The sequence below is a fragment of the Bubalus bubalis genome, chromosome 21, assembly GCF_019923935.1.
Source record: "Bubalus bubalis isolate 160015118507 breed Murrah chromosome 21, NDDB_SH_1, whole genome shotgun sequence".
Lineage (NCBI taxonomy): Eukaryota > Metazoa > Chordata > Mammalia > Artiodactyla > Bovidae > Bubalus > Bubalus bubalis.
In genome coordinates this window covers 3,003,010-3,030,583 of record NC_059177.1, presented here as the reverse complement: position 1 = coordinate 3,030,583, position 27,574 = coordinate 3,003,010, and the positions used below count along the sequence as shown (strand labels likewise).

The 27,574-nt window shown below is 47.0% G+C and overlaps 1 protein-coding gene across 2 annotated transcripts in view; it reads right to left on the bottom strand.

Annotated features, from left to right (window-relative positions):
• ZCWPW2 (zinc finger CW-type and PWWP domain containing 2) overlaps positions 1–27,574 on the bottom strand; it is a 400,309-nt gene that overhangs the window by 207,171 nt on the left and 165,564 nt on the right. For both annotated transcript variants that reach the window (XM_045163891.1, XR_006547320.2), the window contains exons 8-9: positions 16,115–16,240; positions 14,675–14,913 (exon numbers count right to left, since the gene is read on the bottom strand). In XM_045163891.1, the coding sequence (XP_045019826.1) occupies positions 14,675–14,913; positions 16,115–16,240 (365 nt within the window). The remainder of the gene's footprint in view (positions 1–14,674; positions 14,914–16,114; positions 16,241–27,574) is intronic.

Below are 27,574 nucleotides of genomic sequence, written 5' to 3'. Positions count from 1 at the left end.
CCACCACAGCTAGCCATTACTGAGTGCCTGCTCCCAAGGCAAGGCTGACATCATTCAGAAAGTGTACTATGGAATGTACTATGCTAGGGTTGGAGAAATAGCTATGAAAAAGACAGGCATCATCTGTCTTCATAGCTTACGTTAAATAGCTAATGATACAACTAAGAATGTATGATCAACATTGCTAATTATTAGAAATACAAATCAAAACTACAATGAGGTCCCACCTCATACCAGTCAGACTGGCTATCATTTAAAGTCTACAAATAATGAAAGCTGGAGAAGGTTGTAGAGTAAAGAGACCCATCCTACATGCTGGTGGGAATGTTGACTGGTATAGCCACTATGGACTGGCACATTCAAAATACTGGATTAGCAAAAAAAAAAAAAATCATTCAGGATTGTCATAAGATTTACAGGAAAACTTGAATGAACTTTTTGGCCAACCCAATAGTATGGCAGTTCCTCAAAAAACTAAAAATAGAGTTGCCATGTGATCCAGCAATCCCACTCCAGGGCATGTATCCTGACAAAACTGTAATTTGAAAAGATATATGCCCTCCTATGTTCACAGCACTATTCAAAATAGCCAAGACATGGAAGCAAGCTAAATGCCTGACAGATGAGCGGATAAAGAAGATGCAGGAAGCATACACAACAGAATAATACTCAGCCAGCAAAAGGAATGAAATAACACCCTTTGCAGCTACACGCACACAACTAGAGATCATCATCCTAAGTGAAGTCAGACAGAGAAAGACAAAAACTGTATCATATCACTTAAATGTGGAATTTGAAATACAACACAAGTGAACCTATCTACACAACAGATACAGACTCACAGACAGAATGGACTGACTGCCAGGAGACGGGGGCAGGGAGGGGAGAAAAGGACTGGAGTTTGGGATTAGCAGATGCAAACTATTATATATAAAGTGAATACACAACAAGGTCCTACTGTCTGTATATATCCCTATGCTGATATGTCTGAACTATATCCCTATGCTATACAGTATACCAACCACAGTTTATATCCTGTGATAAGCCATAATAAAAATATTAAGACTATAAAAAATAAATATATATATATATGTATAACTGGGGCTTCCCTGGTGGCTCAGACAGTAAAGAATCCACCTGCAATGCAAAAGACTTGGGTTCAATCCCTGGGTTGGAAAGATCCCCTGGAGAAGGGAATGGCAGTCCACTCCAGTATTCTTGCCTGGAGAATCCCATGGACAGAGGAGCCTGGCGGGCTACAGTCCACAGGGTCACAAAGAGTTGGATACAACTGAGCGACTAAGCACAGCAGGTATAACTGAGTCACTCTGCTGTACATAATGAATCAACACAACACTGTAAATCGACTATACTTCCATAAATGTTTTTTTTAATTTTCCTAAAGGAATGCCCATACCCTATCAGCAAGGACCTGACGGATGGGGTCAACAGGGAAGGTAGTAATAAGGGAGCACGTCCTTGAACTGAACTTTGCAGGATGCGTAGGAATCAGGGGACAGGCGGCCGCAGGAAGCGTCTTGGCCACAGGTCAACTCTACTGTCATCCAGAGAATAAGCAGAGTGGAGACAACTGTCTGGGTCAGTCGGTGAAGTTCCAGACAAACACTGCAGCCCGAACCCAGCCCCAAGGACCCCCGTCACCTGAGCATCCGGTGCCACCCGAGGTGTCCCCCGAGGAAGACCACACACTCCCCAGGACCCCAACTCCCGGCACCTATGACTCTAACGGGATACTTTTTTGCTCAGTACTTTAAATAGGGTCCCAGAAAATCACGGGGGAAACTCATTTATCCCTCAAAACCAGAGACACACACATACACACTCACACTCAGACTTGTGTAAGAGTTTACAAAAGGTTTTGCCCCAGTACTATCAAATTGGAGTTTCTAGTTCAGACAGTTCTTAGAAAAGTAAAACTCTTATCCCCACCTCACAGCTGGGAACCCCGAGGCGCAAAGGAAATGTGAGTGTTTGAGAGCTCACTTAGAAGGTCGGAGGCAAGGCCCGGGGCCACACCAGCCAAGTCCCAGGTCTCCCGAAGCAGGGTAGCCCCTTCCTACTGAGGCCCTTTGGGGAAACACCACGTCTGATGCTTTACAACACAAACCCTTGCAGCCATGCAGTATTTATTAGAAATCATTTGTTGGAGTGATTTTTTTTTCCTGCCAGGGAAGGCAAACCTTGAAAAAGCCTTCAGTCCTCCAGCCAGGAAGACCTCTGGGCTCACTTTCCAAAGCACACTGACTTCCTGGTTGGAGGCCTTGGGGAGCTTCCCTGCAAAATCCTAAAGCCACTTACTCAGAAAGGTGATGCTGTTCATCCGATTCAAACCCACAGCCTCGCTTTGAACTATTGTTTCAGCCCATGTGGAGAACCTGGAATCCTTCACAGGCCTCCCTACTTCCGAAATGCCATGAGTCATTTTCACACCCATGGAGAGGATGCCCCAAAGCCCTTTCAACTGTGACATCTCCAAGAGCCTGTAAGGACCCGCACACTCTACAAGGCGTGTGTAATCGGGGTGACCAACCACCCCAGTTCAGTTGGAACCCAGGGTTTCCTGGAATGGAGCAAGTTGGTCTGTTCTGGTTGATTCAATCCTCATAACACTCAGCTGTGTGGTAAGGGGGCTTCTCCATCACCTTTACTGATAAGAGAATCCGAACTAGGGCCTTCGCAGGGTTTGCCCAAGAAACAAAACTGGGGTTTGCAATAAGCTCTGATATACCAGGGGTTAGTCCTACCCTGGCCCCCTGGGTGCGTACAGCTGACAGAGACAGGCATCCTTGGGTCTTGACAGGTAGAGGATATCCCAAACTTTCCACATCTCTAGAGAACTCTCATTCTTCCACCTTATGAAGTGGATAGGACTTTTTTTCTTTTCTTTTTTTATTATTTTTAAAATTTTATTTATTTTTTGGACTTTTTTCTTTTTTTTTTTACTATTTTTAAAAATTTATTTATTTTTAATTGAAGGATAACTGCTTTACAATATTGGCTTCCTTTCTGCCATCCATGGCAAGCAATGGAGATGCAGACGTGAAAGGACTTTTTCAGGACTGAAAACCTGGAGCTCTTTTGCCCTCAACTCAATGTCCTGATTTGCACGTCAGTGGTGACTGTCATTTCACCCGAGGGCTGCTTTTACAGCATCTAGAGCAGTGCAAGCAGACAGGGCTGGCAAACTAGTGGGAAACTGCGGAGAAAGCCTGGAGTCGCGCCTGGTGAGGTGGAACGACTGAGTCAGTGGACTTACATTTAAGGTCTTTCTCTGCCATGTCCTAGCTGTGCGACCTCAGGGCTAATAACAGTTATTTCACAGGATTGCTATGGCGTCTGAAATGAGATGACCCGACGTGAGCCCACCCTCCTCCGTGACTGGCACTGGATAAATGCCCAGTAAACGTTAGCTCACCAACAACCCTCAAGAAACTCAAAAATGTCCCTTGCTTTGTAACCTCCTCAGACTTCTTCCAGGGTTTCTGAAGCCTAAACCTATGTTGCCGGGAGAAATATCAATAACCTCAGATATGCAGATGACAGCAGAAAGTGATCAGATCAGATCAGATCAGTCGATCAGTCGTGTCCGACTCTTTGCGACCCCATGAATCGCAGCACGCCAGGCCTCCCTGTCCATCACCGGATGCCATGATTTTCGTTTTCTGAATGTTGAGCTTTAAGCCAACTTTTTCACTCTCCACTTTCACTTTCATCAAGAGGCCTTTTAGTTCCTCTTCACTTTCTACCATAAGGGTGGTGTCATCTGCATATAGGAACTAAAAAGCCTCCTGATGAAAATGAAAGTGGAGAGTGAAAAAGTTGGCTTAAAGCTCAACATTCAGAAAATGAAGATCATGGCATATGGCCCCATCATTTCATGGGAAATAGATGGGGAAACAGTGGAAACAGTGTCAGACTTTATTTTGGGGGGCTCCAAAATCACTGCAGATGGTGACTGCAGCCATGAAATTAAAAGATGCTTACTCCTTGGAAGGAAAGTTATGAGCAACCTAGATAGCATATTCAAAAGCAGAGACATTACTTTGCCAACAAAGGTCCGTCTAGTCAAGGCTATGGTTTTCCAGTGGTCATGTATGGATGTGAGAGTTGGACTGTGAAGAAGGCTGAGCACCAAAGAATTGATGCTTTTGAACTGTGGTGTTGGAGAAGACCCTTGAGAGTCCCTTGGACTGTAAGGAGATCCAACCAGTCCATTCTGAAGGAGATCAGCCCTGGGATTTCTTTGGAAGGAATGATGCTAAAGCTGAAACTTAGTACTTTGGCCACCTCATGTGAAGAGTTGACTCATTGAAAAGAGTCTGATGCTGGGAGGGATTGGGGGCAGGAGGAGAAGGGACAGAGGATGAGATGGCTGGATGGCATCACTGACTCGATGGATGTGAGTCTGAGTGAACTCCGGGAGTTGGTGATGGGCAGGGAGGCCTGGCGTGCTGAGATTCATGGGGTTGCAAAGCGACTGAACTGAATTGAACTGAAACCTATGTGAAAACAATAGATTGTATCAATAATAAGAATACAAACAACCTATAAAAAAAAAAAACAGGCCAAAGATTGGAACAAACTTTCTCCGCAAAGAAACCTACAGAGGACAAATCGGCTCAGTAGCTGTTCAACATCATCAGTTAACAGGGGGATACTCACTGAGGCCACAGTGAGACGCCATCACACACCTACTGGAAGGACGAAGATTAAAGATACTGACAAAGGCAAGTGTTGGCAGCCATGTGAAGCAACTGGAATTCTCACTCATCCCAACCAGATGGTGGCAACACACGGTCTCAGCACATTTTTTTTTTTTTTAATTTTTAATTTTTATTTTTTTAATTTTATTTTATTTTTAAACTTTAAAATATTGTATTAGTTTTGCCAAATATTGAAATGAATCTGACACAGGTATACATGTGTTCCCCATCCTGAACTCTCCTCCCTCCTCCCTCCTCCCTCCCCATACCTTCCCTCTGGGTCATCCCAGTGCACCAGCCCCAAGCATCCAGTATCGTGCATCGAACCTGGACTGGCGACTCCTTTCATACATGATATTATACATGTTTCAATGCCATTCTCCCAAATCTTCCCACCCTCTCCCTCTCTCACAGAGTCCATAAGACTGTTCTATACATCAGTGTCTCTTTTGCTGTCTCGTACACAGGGTTATTGTTACCATCTTTCTAAATTCCATATATATGTGTTAGTATACTGTATTGGTGTTTTTCTTTCTGGCTTACTTCACTCTGTATAATAGGCTCCAGTTTCATCCACCTCATTAGAACTGATTCGAATGTGTTCTTTTGAATGGCTGAGTAATACTCCATTGTGTATATGTACCACCGGATGGTGGCCACACAAGGTCTCAGCACATTTTGAACAGCTGCTCGTGAAAAGAGACTGGCAGCTTCCTATAAACACCCTTAACGCACGACTCAGCAGTCTCACTCCTGGGAATTCATGCAAGAGAAATGAAAATCAATGGCCCATAAAAAAAATTATAGGAGCTTTATTCATAAAGGCCAAAAATCTGTAAAGAACCCAAATATCCATCAACAAGTGAATGGATAAACAATATACATCCATACAACAAAATAAGACCCAGTAAGCAAAAGCAACCGCTGATACACATCAAGGTGAGTGACAATCAAATACGTTTTGTGAAGCAAAAGAAGCCTGATAAAACACTACACACTATTTGACTTCATGTGAAATTACAGAAAAGGTCATAATTTTCATAATGTTATGGGCTGAAGGAATTATCTGTTAAGACACACATAGGAACCCTTTGAGGGCAAAAAAACCTTCCACATCCTGTTTAGGGAGGTGGCTTCATAGGGGTGTGTGTGTGTGTGTGTGTGTGTGCACGCATACGCACTCAGTTGCTCAGTCGTGTCTGACTCTTTGTGACCCCATGGACTATAGCCTGCCAGACTCCTCTGTCTATGAAATTTTCTAGGCAAGAATACTAGAGTGGGTTGCCATTTCCTACCCCAAGGAGTCTTCCCAGCCCCGGGATCAAACCCAAGTCTCGAGTCTCTCACATTGGCAGGCACGTTCTTTACCACTAGTGCCGCCTGGGAAGCCCCTCACAGATGTAACGTGTGTCAAAACTCATTGAGCTGTACACTTTAAAAGGGCGAATTTTACTGTCTATAAATTAAGCCAGGACTTCTCTGGTGGTCCAGTGGTTAAGAATCTGCCTGCCAATGCAAGGGACATGGGTTTGATCCCTGGGCCAGGAAGATTCCACACGCTGTGTGGCAACTGAGCTCTGAGCCCATGAGCTGCAACCACTGAAGGCCACATGCTCTAGAGCCTGCGTTCCACAGCAAGAGGAGCCGCCGCAATGAGAAGCCTGCACACCACAACCAGGGAACGGCCATGACTCATGGCAACTAGTGAAACCTACACACAGCAATGCAGACCCAGGGGACCCAAAGGTAGATCGATGCTTAAAAAACTAGTTGATCACTTTCAGAAAAATAATACAGAAATAAATATTTCTTTAGGAAAAAAAGTGGATTGTGAAATATAGGGGATCTGACCTGGGGAGGGAGAATGCAAGCCTGGGGAAAGGGTGAGATGGAAGCCTGGGAAGGACAGGTGGGCCGACCTGCCACCAGTTTTGGTGAAGGGACATGACCTGGGCCTTCAGTTACTGGGAGAGCAAACCAAGAAAACAGGTCACTCACTGGTCAGTGTTACTCGGTGTCTCACAATCTTCTTCCACCCAGCTACTTGGTCAGATAGGGCAACGCGTTATATTAATGATGTGTGGAAGGGCCTCCCTTGTGAAAAAGGAGCCGGTAGAGTGGCTGCACCAACCATGCCCTCAGGAATGTTTCTACCTCGGCTCAAGAAACCTTTAAAAATGCATAAGACAATGTCCTACTCTAAGAAGACGGACCCCCTTCCCACTGATTTAACTGCACCAGAACTGCACCGGGAGAAAAGCAAGGGTATCTCGGTAAAAGTACCTCCTCCGCGAGCACAGGCCACCAGCCGTGCATGCCAGCTGTGCCCAGTCCCCGAGCACCAGGGCACAGAGGGCCACAGAGGGTGCAGACAGTAAGGCCAGGGGGCGCGGCAGGAGGGGACGGACCTGAGAGCCACGGCTGGGGGGCTGGGGACTGTGCTGGGGGAAGCCTCTACCTATTCCTTCCCAAGAAAGGCTACTCTGTTCCGAAATAAGTTCCGTTTATTATTAATAGCTCTTGTGCTTATGTCTTTTATTCAGGCAATGATGCAATGTCCTCTCCTTAGTGAAAGCTGCTCAGTCATGTCCGACTTTTTGTGACCCCATGGACTATATAGTCCATGGAATTCTCCAGGCCAGAATACTGGAGTGCATAGCTGTTCCCTTCTCCAGGGGGATTCTTCCCAACCCAGGGATCAAATCCAGGCCTCCCACACTGCAAGCAGATTCTTTACTGTCTGAGCCACCAGGGAAGCCCTTGTCAAGCAATAAACTGGAGTTAATTCTGTCTCCTCAATTCCTTCTAATGTACGGATTCATTAAATTCCCACCTCGGGGAGGGAGACAGGGTTAAGCATGCACTCTCAACTCACTCTTAACCAGAGGGCATCCCAATTTTCTGCTGCCATCACGGGCCTCCATGAGAAACACTCCTCTAGCTATGCCTCCGCAGATCCTGTGCAGAGTTTCTCAACCTTTCTCAGCCCTCCTGACAGTGGACACCCTTCCTACATTTCCTGCACTCCTCCCCCGAGAATCCGCTCCACACAGCCTGTCATGGAGGCTCCTGTTCTCAGCTCTCTGCTGGCGCTCAGCTCCTCGGAGCATCAGGGGCTGGGGACAGGTGTGTGGCCTCCGTGCAGCTATGGGTTTCTCTCTTTCAGTTTTGCAATCCCAGTGTCTAAGGAAGGGCTTGCTGTGCTGAATGGACACGCCCAGTCAGGCGTCACAGACGGCTATTCGCTGGGTACCCACTGTGTGCCAGGCCTGGTGCTGGAACAGTGAGCACGCCCAGGAGTGAATGGCTTTCCCCTACATCTGCCACAACAGTGAGAAACACACAGTCTGGGGTGCCTCCTCCTGCAGGAACTAAGGTCCTGATGTGAGGACAGAAAGACCGGGACACGTAGATTCTAAGTCAAAGAGAAAGCTGCAGGAATTTGAGCAGGAAGCCAACCTGCTTTAACTTGAGGGCAGACAAAAACACGATAATATATTCACTCTAGTAGAGATGAGAGTTCCATGGCAGGTCTACATTTTAAAACATCAGGGCTACATCACATTCATCCTCAGATTATCTGCTCAGCAGATGGGAAATGCATCATTAATTTCATTTTATTAGTGGGGAAAACTAAGAATTCTGAATTTCGGAAGCAGATGCCATGTCTTAGACTAAAGGGTCTTCAAGTGCCAGCTCTGTGTTTGCACAAGTCACTTGTTATGCGCCTCAAATTTCCACCTGGAAAAATTTGGGAGGCCACCCATTGCAATCCAGTCTCCTAATTCTGGGGGTCTCACATGGCAAATCAGAATAAGGGGCAAGTCCTCTGCCCCTCTCTTCCTGTATGTAAGCTACAGATTGCAACATTTTCTCTGTATTTTCTTTTCAAATTGTTGTTGTTCAGTCACTAAGTCATGTCCAACTCTTTGTGACCCCACAGACTGCAGCCCGCCAGGCTTCCCTATCCTTCACTATCTTCCAGAGTTTGCTCAAATTCATGTCCGTTGAGTAGGTGATGCCATCCAACCATCTCATCTTCTGTCACCCCCTTCTCCTCCCGCCCTCAATCTTTCCCAGCAGACAGGGTCTTTTAAAATGAGTCAGTTCTTTGCATCAGTTGGCCAAAGTATTGTAGTTTAGGAAATCAGTGCAAAAAACAATTCCAGGTTCTTGGATAAGTTCATTGTCTGTCTCTGTCTGGCTCTCTTTTTCTCTTTTCCTCTATTTCTCTTTTTTGACCTTCTCTTCTTACCCCTTTTCCTCTCCCCAACTCTCTGCCCAAAGAGAAGTTACACAGGTTGTCTTGCACCTCGTGTCCATTCCTCTGTCTTGACCCTCATGTCCATTCCTCTGGGTCAGGTAACAGTACCTTGATTTTTACCCCATGAACTCTACCCCTTCCAAAGAACACAATTTGCCAGAACCTCTTATATGGATACCCACTGTCCCCAAGAAGCTGATATCTGACCTGAGAAAGGCCTGTTAGACAACTTTCCACGGATTCTGCTCATCAGAGTGACAGAAAGGAAAAAAAAAAGTTGGAATTCATTCTTCTTATGTCTGTGCCCTCAGGAGACCATTCATCATTCTCTATTACTCGGCGCTTCTGAGAGTCCCTGGGTTCAGGATTTCCCCAAAATCAGTTTTATCACTTTTCCTTAGATCCCATGATTATCTTGCAATCTTACCATAAAATACCTTTTCGCTCAAATTAAAGTCAGTTTCTGTTGCTTGCAATCAAAGAGTCCTAAAAGGTACAACTTTTCATCTCAATTATTTCTTTAAGCCTTAGAATTTGCCACCTACTTCTTCTAAGAAAGCACAAGTGTAATGTATAACAGCCGGGCAGCCCACTTGCTCTATTATTGTCTCGCATGTGCCCCTGGGACCTGGGCTAGGAGCTAGGATCATCCCTCCTGGTCCTCCTCGGCTTTCCTGATGAGAGATGCACAGTGTGTTGACAAGACAGGATAACGGATATTTCTTTCCAAAGTCCTGCCCACCAGGAAAAGACTGGGGAATACCTCAAGATCCACAAAGTCAGAAGCCGGTGTGATTGTAGAACAGCGTGTCTGCATCATCTCCAGTCCCACAACCCTTTGGGAAACGGAAAACTCTAGATGAACTTGGCCCCAACTCCTTCTCATCTTCAGATCCACAGACCACAACAGCAACAATAATCATCACAATTATCACTAATAATAACAGCTGAGCAATCAGTAGCTATGAAGCACCGAATCAAGAACTTTACATGTTTTATCTCACTTAACCCATACAGTAACCATCGGTGTGGGCACTATTATTACCCTATTTTAAAGATGAAGAGACAGATTTAAAAAGGGTAGGATTGAGAGCTTCCCTGGTGGTCCAGCGGCTAAGACTACATGTTCCCAATGCCAGAGGTCACAGTCCCATCCCTGGTAAGGGAACTCGATTCCATATGTCACAACTTAAGACCCAATGCAGCCAAAATAAAAAAATAAATATATTTTTTTAAAAAAATGTTTAAAAAGTAGGATCTTCTCTAAGGTTAGTTAGCTAGTGAAAGACAGAGCCAAGACCAAATGTGGTCTTTGTGAGTTCAATCTTCATCAGAAAGCCCACAATGATCACAGTGGTATCCTGCCTAATATGGGCAGGTTTCTGCTTCTGTGCTTGAAATCAGAGTTCTCCTGGCGGGTACAAGGCAGAAAGGAGAAGGTTTCCACTACTGTTCTTACCAGGAGCAAACACCCACGGGGTTAAGCATCAGAGTGAACTGTCCTGATTTTATCAATTGCCTCTTCTCGACTTGCCACTTGAGACTCTGCTGTCCTCTGTGTACTGACAAACCCTGTCTTACCAGGAGCAGGAATGCTTTTCAGGACAAAATAGAGAAGCAGACAAGTTCACAGCACTCAAGAGCTTTGCCAAAGTTGTAACTCCCACAGGGCTCAGGGCAATGTGGTACAGATCCCAGGAACCTCAGTCTAGGACTCTAGGAGCTGATCCTCCCTGTCACCAACACGGCAAACGCTTAACCTGAGGCTAAATCTAGCTCTTAAATACCCCTTCAAAGAAATTTTCAACTGTTAAAAAAAGTCTCAAGTCCTAGGAGGATAGAATGAAAAACACCGACATGTTATACACATTCATTCAACAAAACTGGACGAGATTAGCTAACAGTATTGCACTCGTGTTAGTTTCTTTATTGTAATATACAGGTCATGATTAAGTAGGATATGAACATTAGGGGAAGGTTGGTACAGGGAACTCCTGGTCTTAACTTTGCAACTTTCCTATAAACTATTTTAAAACAAAAGGCTCTAAGAAATGGACTGGATCACAGACTCCCAACAGCATCCTCTGTGAGACTGACGATTTAGGTCAGTGTCACTGATAGGATGCAGGAAGGTGAGCATCTTGGGTTATGTCCATCAGTGAAGTATCACTGTGAGCAATAGCATGGGTCTCTCCAGTCCAAATCACAAGAATAACATTTCCTGCAGACCAAGCTTTTAATGAGAGCTGAACACAAAAGAGTTTGGTCAGGATATCTCATAGCAGTGCCATAAATACACACTTCTATACAGAACATCACAGTAAATGGTTTGTGTGTGTGTGGAAGAGAGAGAGAGAAGTGAGGTGAGAGAGGAAGGACAAGGGAGAATGCATGAAGCCAAAGCAGACAAGAAAGGATCATTTATACCACTCACCAGGGGCCAGTGGAAGAACCCACACATTTGTGAAAGCAACTTGGTAACACGGATGGAGTAAGAAATCCAGGGGGTTAGTCCTCAACACAAGGAACTTTCCACAAAAAAATCTCCAAACAAAGTTTGGGAAATACCTATCCGAGAGTTACTGAGCACAAGCAAAGCATTTCAGAATGGTTTAAAAGCCACTAAAGGAATGGAATGTGATAGCCTAAGGAAACTCTGCAAGAAAGTTCTGAGAATGGTCCCAACCAGAGTTGAGAACACTTTCAAGGACCTGGAGGTCTCTGACTCAAGGAGAGGGACTGCTTAATCTTCGTCTGCACGATTGGAAGAAAAGAGCTTGCCCAGGTGAGGGAAACTCCTTTCAGAAAGGAAGAAGTTCTTGAGGTGATGACTGAGGAAACTTCTCACCAGGTGCCCACATGGGTCGCCACTTTATCTCTGGAGGTCATCACCAGAAGAGGAGACTGCCTTACCTCAAGGTAAGTCTGCCTTCAAGCCCTGGGGACTGGTTGATTTAGGGTCTTCCCCGATTCATTGAGTCAGAGCATACACGGCACGTAGCTGCCACAGCGTCTCCCTGAACAGCAGATGCTAGAGAGCAATCGGGCCTTGTTATTCTAGAAGCAGAAAGCACCTGTCACGTCATGAACTCTGGTGCAAAAAATCCCTTGACTGATCCAGTTTTCTAACCTTCCATCCTATTTCAGAGACTTTCAGAGGACATATGACCTGAACCTGCAATTTCGGAGACAAGCGGGTCTGGCATGAAACTCCGATTTCTTTTCCAAGAAAACAACTGGGGTAAACTCAGGAGAAAATAAAAGCATGGCCCCAAACCAGAATCTTGAAATAAATGCCTTGCACTCTGGGGGTGGGGGGACATTTAAAATAAATAATACAGTATTCAAAATTCATTTCTTATTACATTCATGAACAAGAAGCAAAAATAACCATCCAATACATTATATTTGTACATTACTGTGTTTAAATCCTTCTGTGATTATCTCCCCAGTTTCACCCCAAGCAGCAACCACATTCCACTTTATCCTAGTTTGTCTTCCATTTATATCTTAGCAGAATAATTTGATCAGACACCCAAAAATGCTTTCCGCTAATGAAACCAGGATTTGCTGAGAAAAATCAATGTATAACCTGCCTTAGTAGACATCAAAGACAGAAAGAGTTAGTTATTCAAGTCTGAGACACAGCCACCATCCTCAGATCTTAGAAGGTCTGGTAGGAGAGTAGCAGATAATAGCAAAGGGTTAACTCAGCTGATTTCTGGGTAAAGAGAAGGATGGCAACATGATTTTTTAAGGCAAACACCTGGAGGCAAAAAAAAAAAAAGAGTATTTGTTTCCACCACAAGAAATTGCAGACATACAGAAAGTCAGTCACATCAGTGGAATACTCAAATTTCTGCACATGCTAATTAGCGAAATGTAATCAACCCACTTTCCGTCCTCTCTTCACCTACTCTAGCGTATATCATGCACGGGCTTCCTCACTCCCCACAACAGGCAGAACATTATACAGCTTGCGTGGTGCATCAGAGGGAAACAAATAAGCACAGATTTTTTGCTGATGGCAGGAATTTCTCATGCTCAGGGCATATGAACCAGCAACGTGGAAATGGCAACACAGGCTGTATATTTTAATGATTGACCACACCTATTTTGCAAAAGAGACTTGCAGTTCAATTAGATAACATGCTGCTCAGTTATGGTTATTTCATGAAACTGAGCACAGTCATTTCATGTGGTAAATATGCAGTCATGACAGAATTAGATATTCATCAAATCAAATGTGACTGAAAAGCTGAGGACATTAGAATATTAAAATTCCTCTTAGTTCAGCAATGTACTCCTATACGCATCACCCCGGCCCAGTCTAGAGTGTGTTCAGATGCCAGTTCCTTGGTAGAATGTCATGTTAAGTTACAATATAGATTTTGCTAGATAAACCACAATCTCAAGCCTTAGCTCAGTAATCCAAACGCAAAGCAAAATTTTGAAGATGTGTGAATAAAATCCTGTTAAGGGGAGCCAGTCTCCAAGTACAGAGAGGCATCATCCAATGTGATCCCAGCACATTTTGGATGTTGTTTAGTCCACTCACACCTTCGGAAAGGTGCAACCGAAGCCCAGGCAATCTCCAAGGAGGAACACATCGTGCTTGAGTTCTTTTCTCACCAGAAACAGGGGCTGTTTTCTTGAACACTTCCTCAAGCGAGCCACAGTTAGAAAGTATTTCCACTGACTCCTCTTTGGTTCCAATATTCTAATTTGTTGAACCAACTTTTCCCCAACATTCGCAGCCACTTTCAAAATGTATTAAGAAACACATGTACAGACTTTGCCGAGACATGACTGGCCGACACCAGCATTCACAAAACTCAACTCCAAGTGTGCATGGAGGAAGAACACTCTGCTCAGGGACCAAGTTGGAACTACACTCTAAGAACGTTCCCCCAAGGCATTATTTTCTATGCCACTTTCTCTCCTTTACAATTTTCTCAACAGGAAAAAACATCAGCACCAGAGAAGAGCATTTGAGCCATTTCTTCCTGGAACCCAGTTACCTGAGGAGCTCCTCTGGCCACAGTCAGTACCCTCTATCCCCGGATCTACAATGACACAGCAGGGCTACAAAAGGTGTCCAGGGCTCACCTGCCGCCAGGCCCCTGTTCCCTGCCCTTCCCAGGCACGAGGATGCCAGGGGAGGAGCAGAGCAGGACCTCCAGCTTGGAGCTGGGTGAGGCAGAGCTCTCCTTTCTGCAGAAGAGCCAAACTTTGCTCCCACCGTTGTCATCTTTAGGTTGATGTCACCTCCCTACAAGGAGTCTCAGAAGCACTTGGCAGCTCCAGAAAACACGCTTCGCTTTGACCTAGATCATCCGCACAAGCCTTGGCTACACGGTGTGGGCGAGCACCGGTCCTCAACCCCGCTTTCCCGGGATGCTGCGCCCTGCCTGGCATCACATCGCCTGGACCAGGAGACTTTTCTCTGCACAAACACTTGACTACGAAAACCAGGACGGACTTTGCACACGCCTTCCAGGTCAGAAAGTCACTCTCACCCAGCGATCCCACATCATCTCACGCCTTCCCCACATCTGCAACCCCCACTGCCACCCCCACCTGGACGAGAGAGGGGGTGGGGGAGTGGAGAGGTTAAAGTGACAGCTATTACCAGAGCGTCTTGGTTTTGTTCACAAGGTGTCACAGCGCCAACGCGGGGACCTACCTTGCTCTCGCCCTTGTCGCCGCTGGGTTTCGCCTCAGGATCGTCGCTGTCCTCTGCGCCGGCACTCTCGCCGGGCGGTTCATCCGGAGCCGGATGCTGCGGAGGCAGCGGCGGGGGCTGGGGTTGGGGCTGGGGCGGCTGTGACGGCGCCTGGCAGGCTCCTCCAGCCCCCTGGGAGCGGGGGATGGGCTCCGGGCGCGGAGAAACTCCCTCCACATCCATCTCCATCTTCCCATTCACTGGAGGGCAAGACAAAAGCGGAGCGCAGACTTGGCAGCGGCGCCCGGCGGCGGCTTAGCTGCCCGCGGCACGCATGGCTCGCCGAGGAGGGGCCGTCTCTTGCGCGCCCTCCCTCCCGCCAGCCTTCGCCAGCGCGCCCCGCAGCTCTGCTCGCTGCTTGGCTCGGGCACCGGCAGCGCCGGCCCGGGGAGCGCGAGCAGCGGGGGCTGCGCGTCCTCGGAGTGGTGGCCTTCGGGCGCCCCCGGCAGTCCCGCTAAGCCGAGCGCATCCCGGCGGTGGCGACGCCTCCCAGCCGCGCGCCCAGCCCGAGGCCGCCCGGGGACTCGGTCCCCAGCCCGGCCTCCAGATCCTCGGCGCTTTCCAGCCTCTCCGGGGGCCCCTCGGCGTCTCCCCTCCCCTCCGCCTCGCAACAAAGTTACTGGAAGAACAATCGCGTCTCCGGGACCTGCGGGCGAAACTGACAGGAGAGGGGCCGGTCAGGTGTAAGTGAAACCCACCATCCCCGCCCGCTGACCAGGCTCCGACCCCTCACCCCCCCACTTCTCCGGGCGAGGCAGGCAGGGCTTGGCGACCTGTGCCGGGCGACGGCACAGCCCTGGGAGGAGGGGAGCCGGCGGGGGGCTGACGGCCAGGGCCCCCACCCCAACCCCGGGTGACTCCCGCCGCCACAGCGGCCTGGGCCCCTCCCTCGCTCCCTCCCGCGGCCGCGCGTGTCCCCAGGGTCACCCCTCCCGCGCGCACAGAGCATCCCCTCGCTCCCGTGGCCCCAAGCCGCCCTCAGCGCCGGAGGGCGAGGACCGGCAGGCGGTGGCCGAGGCAGTCCACCTACCCTCGCCTCGACTGGGTCGCGGGCGGCACCCGCAAGGGGTGAGGTCCCGCGCCCAGGGCGAGGACGCGAGTCTGGCGGCTAGCCTGAGTTCCACGTAAAGGTCTGCAGCGGAGGGGTGGGCGATGGGAGGGTAGTCGGGGCGGGGGGTGTGCGGAGACAGAGGCGAGGGGTCGCTGCCGGGCATTGGCCGCCAGGTGCCCCGTGGGCGCCAGCTTCCAGTCACCCCTCTGCGCTGGAAGGGCGCCCGTCCCCAGGCAGGGATCCGCCGAGGGGCGGGGACCCCGGGCCTGGCGGTGAGCTGCGTCTGTAAATCTAGAGAGACAGATGGGGAGGACAAGGATATTCTTGGGAATTCTTAGAGCGGGGCCCACCGACAGGCAGCTGATTAGGATGACTTCTACACTGAACCCTCCTTGGTCCTGGGGAGCACTTTACAACTCCACAGGAACTGCCAAGGCCAAGGCGACTCCGCACGCTCCAAAGGAACCTTCCAGCAGCTGTGGAGAGAAGTAGAGGATTATTAAGAAGCTGTTTAATAGTAAATAGAGCCCATTGTTCTGGGCTTTGAGTTCCATAATGCCCCCACATGGATCAGCAGATAAATGAACTCTCCGTGCATTTCTAAGTAGAGCTTAGCTTCCCCCACCACCCCTCACCCCTTATATGATGTATCACAGACTATGCTCGCCTTCTGAAACTGCAAAGTTGTCTTGTGGCTGCTTTGCATTACTTAAAGACAACTTTGACAATTTCAAGACACACCGTCCAAATAGTGGCAGTTACACAAGGACACGTCATTATGTCTTATCTCTCAGTGCAACTGATTCGTCTCTGACTCTAAATATGATAGAAGTTAACTGCCCCTTTAATCAGGGCACACAGTCAATCTGGATAATGCAATGAGAACATGCTTTTGAAAAGAAAAGTTTAGGGGTGAAATTATTCTTTTTCTTCAGAATTATGAAAAATTATATTTCAAGCTCATTTTCTAAATTGGGAGTTTGTTCAAAATAACACGAGCTTGCTTAAGTCTGACATTCGCTATACTTTTAAAGTGACATTATGACCTCTCATGCGGTAATATGCCAGCCAAGAAACTATAGAGCTTCTGCCTTTAAAGAAGTCACTTACTCTCCCTTTTCTTCCCCAGTACATTGTAATCAATCAATCCTTATAGTATTTTTATAATGGTAAATTAGATGATCTGTGTAAAGTGCTTAGCAGAGTGCCTTAGGGCATAGGGAACACTCAGTGCCTGTTTTACTGAAAATAGTAAGATGATAGAAATTCACCACGAGCGATCCTCTGAGGACCTTGATTTAGGAAGAAGAAATTGCCAGTTTAATTAATCTTTTTTCTATAAATTATTCTAAAAGATATGTGGGATCTTCAAAGAATGAAGCCCCTTCTGAAGGCAGAAAGAAAGTCAGTGGTGTTCTGTGCAACAAAGTTCTAAATTTGACAGATTTTCATTTTACGTTGTAGAAATAAAAATTTATATGTCAGTTCCAACAGGAGCTGGAATAACTGGCTGGAAGGTTATTATTCTTCCATGCTTGTTACTTCCAAAATGTGTTTGTGAACTTCAATGAAGAGCAAATCAAAACAAAGATACAATACTTCGACTGAATTTGTTCTAGATTTAGGCAAGTGCTTGTACAGGCTTCCATTGTTAAAGGCAAATATTTTTCCTTTCTCTGCCCTTCTATTTTTTGGGGGACACAGATTTTTTTTTTTTTTTTTTGCGTCTGTCATAAGTAAATACGGGCTCAGAAAATATATTACATTTCAAAACTGTTGATTGCACCTAATTATGCATGTAAATTGCTACTTCAAGCTTGCAGACAGCTTGCAACATTTTGAAAATTTTGCCCTGGTAGTCATCTGAGGTATTTATGTTACTATTTTGCTTTTGCCTTAAATGACTTCACTTCCCCATAAGCTTTCCATTAATGATGGGGCTATGAATAATTCTGACCTTTTGGTATCTTTCTTTTGGATGATTCAAGTGAGCAAATCAGCACTTTCAACAAAATCACCATTATTATTGTTTATACCAGACCACTTGATTTTTTGAATCACTGCAATGAGATTTACAAGAAGGTGTCCTGAAGAGTCATCTAGTCTCTTGTTACTCAAAATGTCATCAACAGACAAGCAGCGTCCCACCACCTGTGAAATACTGGGTCTCAGGCCTGGTCCTAGGCTGACAGCATCAGGGTCGACATTTTAACACAACTTCTTCAAGTGACCCCTACCATGGTCCCTACCAATCAAGTCTGAGAAGTGCTGATCTAACACAGCATAGTTGGCCTTTCTCCTTTATAATTCTTTGGCACTGTCCCTCTAAAATACCACTTGGAAAGAAAAACACAATGTTGACACACATTTTTGTTTTGGTCAAGACATTACAGTCCCTTCCTACTCTCCCCTCGCCACCGAGGATCTGAGACCTGAATGTTTAATGATGAAAAATTACATCAAATAAAAATGAACCTATGCTGTATATCTCTGGTAATGAATTAGAAGTGTATACTTTTCTAAAATCAAACAAAGAACTAACCTGAAAGGGGACTTATACTTTACCTTGAATAACTATTAAATACAAACTTGTGGAACTTAGTCCTTAAAAACTTGGTTAATTCTTGACTTCAGACGTGGAAGTCCAGTGTCCACTCTGCTGGTATTATTGACTGATACCTTCTGTTACAATGCAAGCAGAAACCACCGTTGGTGCCTGTGCCATGACAGTCAAAGCTACAATAATTAGGTGTGCAAATGGACTAAATTATATCAGATCAGATCAGTCGCTCAGTCGTGTCCGACTCTTTGCGACCCCATGAATCGCAGCACTCTAGGCCTCCCTGTCCATCACCACCTCCTGGAGTTCACTCAGACTCACGTCCGAGTCAGTGATGCCATCCAGCCATCTCATCCTCTGTCGTCCCCTTCTCCTCCTGCCCCCAATCCCTCCCAGCATCAGAGTCTTTTCCAATGAGTCAACTCTTCGCATGAGGTGGCCAAAGTACTGGAGTTTCAGCTTTAGCATCATTAACAGCTTATTGCTTTAAAAACACTTTTTTTAAAGCACATGTACACAGATCAATAAATGGTTACTTTAAAAGGCTACCTGGAACCCTGTTCTCACCTGTAATGTACATGAAATTACCAGGCAAATGTCCCTGGAAGGCAGATTAGAACTCAGCAGGATGGGAGCCTAAGAATCTGCATCTCTAACAAACTTCCAGATGAGGCCAGTGTTTCTGGTCCTCAGACCTAATAGACTTGCTTTACCTCCATCAACAGTTCTCAAATTTTAATCAGTTGGCAAGCTTTTTAAAAGTCTTCAGTGACTAGATTACACCCCAGACAAGTTAAAATAGAACCTCTGGGGTTGAGTTCTAGGTCTCAGGAGTGTTTGGACCCCAGCTGATTATGACATGCAGCCAGGACTGGGAATCAGTGCTGTTGATATGCGCTTCTTCAATTGTCATTTCCAAGACCAAAGCAGCAGCATCTCCAAGGGGTAGATACGAATGCTGACTCTCGGGCACCACTCCAGCCCAACTGGGTCAGTCTCTGCACTCTAAGCTCTCCAAGTGGTGCGTCCGCGCATCTCAGGTTTGAGAAGCACAGCTCTAGTGTAGCCCATGGGCCATGGGGATGGCACGCCAATAGCTACAAACTGATGGTAATTCCTTCCCACTTGGCTCTTCACGGATCTTCACATGTTCCCAGAAGCTTTCAGGTAAAGTTCCCGTTGAGGAGAGAAATCCGCACGCATCCCTGGCTGTTCTAACAACCCTGTGATTAGCAGTGCTGTTAGTAGGACTTCCAACGACGACAGACATGTGCTGTGTCTGTGCTCTTCTATAAGCTGCCACTGGCCACTGTGGCTCCAGGACGGCCCTTGTGACCGGGAAGCTTTCCGTTTTCACTGGAGTTCATTTGATTGCTCTAAATGTAAACGGCCTCCTGTGGTTGCTGCCCACCCCCGCCCCCACTCCCTTTACTGGACAGAGCAGCTCCAGAGTACTCACCCTTCCTCAGCCCTTTTTCAAATTCCCAGGTTGAACCCAGGCCCCTCCAACCCCGCAGCTTGTGTACTTATTAATCCCCAGTGAATGCGCTGAGATGACAAACATCTGCCTCGCTGCCTCATCTGCATAATAAGTAACATTATGCTTATTATTTTGAATGAGAGGAGTTTAACTTGAATTAAATGCCATCAAAAGTTGTCAAAACCTTTTTCATAGTATTCATAATCATGTAGCTTGAATTTTACAGCCTTTTCAAACAGCAGCAGACATGGGGCGCGTTTAGAACTGCCTTGAGAAAAAGAGACAAAAAGTTGCAAATGGATTCAGGGTATAAAACACAGAAAGACACCCCTCCCCCAGCATTTTATTGGTGCACTGTAGGGAGTTCCTTAAATTCGGAGAGTGTCTGTGTTGAAAATAAATACCGAAACCTGAAGATTCCTCTTGCAATGGACGATGAGATATAAACAAAGGAAGGATCAAGGAGTCAAGGAGCCAGAGGATGGCGAATGGAACTCAAACTAGAAATTCACTCAGGGACGACCCGGCAGCCCAGTGGTTAAGACTTTACCTTCCAATGCGGGGAGTGCAGGTTTAATCCCTAGTCAGGAAACTAAGATCCCACATGCAGAAAAACCAAGACATAAAACAGAAGCAATATTGTACAAATTCATTAAAAGATTTTTTTTTAAAAAGGAAAACAAATGCACTCAACAGTTACCTGGAATGTGAATATCTAATCTGTGGAATCAATGGGCAGGGAGACGGGAGGGGAGGTGAGGGGACAAAAATACACGTGGTTTGAAACAGGCACCAGCTCCACAGAGTCTTTCTTTCTCCAGGCTTAGATCAGCACCACCACCCGCATCCATAAGAGCACCACCTCCAGGCAGGCTCCCAGGAACCCCATGAAAGGGGCAGTGATCAAGAAAGAGATAATTCGGGGGACATGATTTTAACTGACACATCTCAGAGAACAAATAGCAAATCCCTACTTAACAGGGAGGGGGGTGTTGTTAAACTAAAGTCAGCTCTTCCCTTTGATTGAGAAAGGGAGTTAACACAAGCTGCCTCATACCAGGAGGCCTACACCAGGAAGACATTTCATTATCTCTGCCTTGCCAGCTACTGGTTTGGTATCATGTGATGTAAGATTATGGCCACAAAGAAACGTGTAGCCAAGGGCAACAGCCTCCGTGCTGAGGATGGTCACTTCTTAGCAACAGAAACCAATAAATAGAGAAACTCCAGGGGACTCTAGACAACAGGCTTTTGGAAGTTTGGCTCAGAGGCCATTCAGCACTCGCCCTGACCCTCATTCAGGCATCTAAGACCCCTGCCCTCACCCAGGCTCTCCATGCCTTCACAAATGGAGGGTGAGTTTCTTCATTATCCACATCAATCCAGCTCAGAAGAGAGTGGCAAGAATGACAGTGAAAGAAGAAGAAAATATTCACTCCCCTCGTTGGTGGCCTAAAATCCTGTGTTCACATAGCTTCACAGAGACCCTGCCTAAAAACACAGTGAATTAAAATTAAGTCACAAGCCACAGTTGTTGTTTTAGGCAATGTTTGGAGCATTCTACATCCTTCACTTGCCCAAACACATGCATTTTTCTTGGCTAAATTTACAGGTTTAGTTTATGAACATAAGGGATCCCAGGGATTTGGGACTTTGACCTGAAAATATTCACCTGAAAATATTCCAGGAGATTGCAGTATTAAGAGCAGAGGCCCAGGGACTTCCCTGTTGGTCCAGTGGTTAAGAATCCACCTTCAGATGCAGGGGATGCAGGTTTGATCCCTGACTGGTGAACTAAGATCCCACATGGTTCAGAGCAACTAAGCCTCCACACTGTAACTAGAGAAACCCAGGTGCTGTAACTACTCAGGCCAACTTAGAGGGCCCACGCACGGCATCCAGAGAGCCCACGCACCACAGCCAGAGAAAGCCTGCATGCTGCAACAAAGACCCATGCAGACAAAAAAAAAGAGTGTAACTAATAGCAAAGGCCCAGCAATATGGAGGCAAGTCTGCTGAGAAGAGGGTCTGTGTGTCTTCCTGTCGCTTGTACAGAATGACAGCTTTGCTGAGTTGGTTCTAAACTTGACCAGCGCCAGAATACCCCTTTACTACTGATGAATCTGGGTGGGAGGAGGGAGCTGGTGTTTGTAGGCAGGTGATCATATTGATGCTTTTGAACTGTTGTGCTGGAGAAGACTCTTGAGAGTCTCTTGGACTGCAAGGAAATTCAACCAGAACATCCTAAAGGAGATCAGTCCTGAATATTCATTGGAAGGACTGATGCAGGAGCTGAAGCTCCAATACTTTGGCCACCTGATGCGAAGAACTGACTCATTGGAAAAGACCCTGATCCTGGGAAAGATTGAAGGCAGGAGGAGAAGGGGACAACAGAGGATGAGATGGTTGGATGGCATCACCGACTTGATGGATATGAGTTTCAGCAAGCTCCAGGAGTTGGTGATGGACAGGGAGGCCTGGCGTGCTGCAGTCCATGGGGTCTCAAAGAGTCAGACATGGCTGAGTGACTTAACTGAACTGATAGTATTTCTGGATATCTGAACCAGGCGGGATACATCCACCCAGACACCTCTACTGGAGCAGAGAGAGGAGGAGAGTAGAGGCCGCAGGAGTGCATTATAAACTCCCTATGCCTGGAAAGAACCCTCAGAAAAAGAGAAGTGTTAATTTCCCCAAATGAACTCAGCCTCACTCTCACCTCCATGTCCTGTGTCCCGGCCCCCTCCCTGCCTGGTGCCCAGGTGGGAAAGCTCTGGGAGCCCACCCTGCACAGCTCTTCTTCCCGCCTCTTACATCCCTCACTGGTCCTGGGGGTCCCCAGACCACCATCAGCTCTGCCAGCCCCACTCCCCTCAACTGTAGAACTCATTTACTGAGTGTTAGACATGATTGGTCAGAATTAACATTCGTCACACCAGGCTCTCAGGAATTACACTCCTGCCCTCGTCCCCATTAGCATCAGACCCATATCAACTTGAGCAAACCAGAAATTTCATGGAGGTGTAAAGCTGGCAGAGGTGATGCTCTAGCAAGTGCCTTTTATCTTACAAGTGCCTAATAAATATTACATTTTCATAATTTGGCTTTTTAAATCAGAAATTATCTTTCATTCCCTCACATGGCTTATTTTAGAAGACGCACCTAATGCAGTGCCCTGCACATGGTGAGGACTAAATAAATGTTTGAGAATGAATATTAAAAACCTTGTACGTGAAGGCTTAAAAATGACTTTGCATCTCATCTTGGAAAATTTAGTCTTCAGAAAAGTAAGACAAGAGGCAGTTGGAAACTGTGCTTTCACCGTGGGCTTCCCATGATCATGTCTGTGTCAATGTCACTGAACCATTGCAAGCGGGTGAGTAACTTTTCACAGGGACCTTGTCTGAGTCTCCATCTCCATTTTTTATGAATTGAGGAACTAGACAACCCTTTCAGCCGAAAGACTCTGAGATAACAGCAGTAGATATTTTCTGACCAATTAATTGCACGCTGACTGGATCCCCTAACCCAGGGATGGGGAATCCCTCTGTAGTTTGTAATGATACACATTCACATTCATCTGTTAAGTAGCCAGTCTCGTATAACTAAATCCCTTTGCAGTACACCTGAAACTAACACAACAGTGTAAATCAACTCTACTCCAATATAAAATAAAAAGTTTTTCTTAAATAGCAAACCTTTTCCCTTATTTCTAGACATGGTGGTTGGCCTCTGAGTCACCGTGTCCTTTATCTGTACTGCTGCTTTTCGTTTCAGAACCAGAGTATAAGTAACATGTGCACCTACAATAATAATCAGGAAAGACATTTGGGGAATCAGGAGTTTAAATGCAAATAGGAAACACAGGAAAGAATCCACAGAGACAGCAATAAACAGAATAAGCGAGTTCACAGGGAAAGCCAGTATTGTGTGGGTGGTGACCAGCAACATTCACCTTAATGTATCTCCAGAGAAAAGAGAAGGACCACTCACAGTGAGGAAATTGAAATCTCGCTGGGTGATGTACACCTTTACAACAGCGCACACGTCTCTTAAGAACACCCTATAGCTTAGAAATGAAGGCCTTAAATGAACACAAACTGCTTCTTCTGGCTTCTCTTTCAGGACGCAGGCTGCCAGCCCTCTGCTCTGTGGGCACAGTTGTGTTACATATCACTGCTCACTGCCCCCGCCCAGCCCCCACCTAAACCAATGCCTTTCCAGTTTCTGATCTGAGCTGCCCTATGTTTCACGCCAAACGTCGCAGGAAGCTCCTCGGTCTTCATTCCCTCCGTGTCCTCTGACTGTCCCATCACAACTGTCCTTTTCACTCTTCTTTCCCTCCCCATCATCAAGAGATGATCTCCACGAAAGGTCTCCATGTGACCTTTCTTCAGAGAGCTCACAAAACGCCCTTATCTTGGGGAATGGCATCACCGTCAATCACCAGAAAGACCCAGCAGAGCATCAGGCATCAATAGGCAGCACCTCTTTTAATGATCATGCCATCTCCCTGCAGAGCCATTATGAGCCTCTCATGGTGCCCAGGGGAACTCGGGTTCTGACAGAATGGGTAGCAGGACGAAAGCACCACCAAGGTGGGGCAGAATAAGAGCTTGAACCCAGGCCTGCCTGCCTGGCGCCACGGTCCTTCCGCACACCTGTGCACATCTATGGTGGGTGAGCTCGGTGCTCCATAGGAGAATAGTCGCTTGTGTCACTCTCACACCTGCAGTGCACACACAGCTGGGCGGCAGTGATGCTCCACGGACCGTGAGTCACATGGCTTGGCTGGGCGCGCGGGGGCAGTGGCCGCAACTGGGGCCTCACTGGGAGCTGCCTGGGCTTCCTCACAGCATGGAGGCCGGCTTCCAAGAGCAAGGAGCCTCCTGGAAGGAGCGGGGCACAGGGCATCTTTATGAGTGGGTCACAGTGTCACTCCTGCAGTGTTCTGCTGGTCAGGCAAACGCAAAGCCCCACCCAGCTCCAGGGGGAGGCTGCAGAGACACCAGCTGTCAATGAGGAAGTGTCAAGATGTGAGAAGAGACTATAAAACAGGTGGAGACCCTGTGGCAGCTGTCAGTGGGGAAAACAAGCTGCTGCATCAGGATTCCTGTGCAAAGCCCACCTATTTATTTAGACTTTTATCTCCAAGCCCCGACATCTCTGCTGGAGCCAGTTCCAGAGTTAAGATTGTCTATTGGAATTTTTCAAAATAAAAATTCACAAAGTACTTTGTTAAAACCAGCTCTTAGTTGTTCTTCATAATTTGCGTGAGCAGCTCTGTTCTTCCTCATCACCAGCACTGACCAGCTCACCTGAAGCTCTACCTCCTCTGTTTCCGGCTCCTGACAGGCAGGTGCTTGGTCCTATTTCTCCTACTCATCAAATAGCTTTTCATTAAGAAAAGGGCAATCCACTGCCATATTCTTGCCTGGGAAGTCCATGGACAGAGGAGTCTGCGGGCTACAGTCCGTGGGGTCGAAACAGTCAGATCAGATTCAGCAACAGCAACAACACGGACCTGGCTTTGCCTTGGTTATTGTCCGTGAGTGGTAGAGATTCAACAGTGTACACACACAGAGTAGGTTTCCTCCTCCAGGGAATCTTCCCAACCCAGGGACCAAAGGGTTGGGAAGATCCCCTGGAGAAGGGAAAGGCTACCCACTCCAGTACTCTGGCCTGGAGAATTCCATGGACTGTATAGTCCATGGGTCGAAAAGAGTCGGACACGACTGACTGACTTTCACTTTCATATACGTATATCGTATACTGTCTTTGCTCTCAAATAATTTAGAGGCTTATGCAGAAAAAATAGACAAATCAACAAATCACAGTTACTACACCCATTACATACCAAGTAAGCTTGGAGGCTGAGGCTGCAAAGAAAATGCATGCTGACCTAGACTTGGGTGAGGGAAAGGAAAAGGGATCAAGTTCTGATGGAACAGTGGGAGTCTTGAGGAATAGCCTGAAGGAATAGTAGGAATTGTGGTCCATGTGAGCTCACAATTACAAACAGAAATCAAAACAAAATGAAACAGACTGCCATTCAGCTCAGGATGACTTTAAGTTGACTGCAAGAGACAGTCTCTGAAGCCTTGAATGACACCCAAAGTCAACCCTCTGATCAAATGTATCTCTCTCTCGACTCTACTTGAATGTGTCCAACCTGCAGAAGGTGAATTAATGTAATTGAGATTAACCAGCATCACTGAGCATTGTCATGTTGGAAAATCGTGTAGGGAGATTTTAAACTTTCTTTTTAATGGAAATGTGAAGAGTTTTTTTCAGTGATAGGGAGAGATGCTTCACGTGGGGTACGTGCTCGAGCTTTGCCAGCTCCCTCTCACACGAGTCCCTCACTGTGTCTGCCACAGCCCCTGCTCTACCCATGTCACAGGAGGGGACGTGTCTGGACTCCCCGCACACCGTCTTAGTGTAAGCTGTGGTGGGCTGTGGAGAGCAAGTGGTGCAGGAGGTGGGCTTTGGGCTCTCTGCCTCTCCTCCTCCCCAGCCCCCGGCCATCCACTGGGGCGCACCTCCTCCCAGGGGCTTTGACTGCCTCTGTGTAGCCCACTTCTGGAGTAGATAACACGCCCTCAGCCGGGGCCTGCAGCCCTGGGCTGCACCTGCCTCCTGCCCTTGCCAACCTCAGCAAGCCTGGTCACCACCCATAGCTGACACCTTCTCCCACAGCCCCTCGTATCTGAAAGGCGGGGGTGGTGTCAGCTTTCCCAACTGGACCCTGACTGAGGAACTGAGCTAGCTGATTTCAAAAGCTCCTTTTCCATTGTGGCATAATGCACATACCTCAAAACTGGCTGCCTGAATCCTAGTTACGTGCGCAGTGTTGACGCTGAGTATGTTCACATGACTGTCTGACATTTATCCCATCCATCTCCAGAACTCCTCTTATTTGCAAAACTGAAACTCTGTCCCCACTAAACACTGACCCCTCCTTTCCTCTCCCCAGCCCCGACAGTCACCACTCTACTCTGTATGAATCTGACCACGCTGGGTCCCTCAGGTAAGCAGAACCGTACAATATTTGTCCTTCTGCGAATGGTATATTTCTCTTAACACAGTCAAAGTTTCACCCATGTTGAAACTTCCTAAAGTTTCATCCGTTCTATAAAAGTGAAAGTGAAGTTGCTCAGTTGTGTCCGACTCTTTGCGACCCCATGGACGGTAGCCTACCAGGCTCCGCGGTCCATGGGATTTTCCAGGCAAGAATACTGGAGTGTGCTGCCATTTCCTTCTCCATGGGATCTTCCCAACCCAGGGATCGAACCCGGGTCTCCTGCACTGCAAACAGACACTTTACCATCTGAGCCATCAAAGCAAAGGCATCCGTGCTATAGCAGGTGCTGAATTTCCTACCTTTTTAAGAATAAACACTATCCTGCTGCATGTGCCGACCACATTTTGTTTCTCCATTCATCTGCAGATGGATACTTGGCTAATGCTGCTCAGAATACACATATACAAATACCTGAATGCCCAATTTCAGTTCTTCTGGGCCTATACCCGGGAGCAGAATTGCCGGATCATATGGTAATCCTTATTTTTTGAAGAACCACCGGATTGTTTTCCACAGTGGCTGCACCGTGCTGCATTCTCACAGACAGCACGCCGTGGTCTAGTTTCTCCACGTCCTCGCCAACAGTTGGTATTAATGTCTTCTGTCTCTTTGAGAGTCTCCATCACAATGGGTGTGCAATGTTATCTCATGGTGCTCTGCAGCTCATCTGAATATCAGAGCAACTG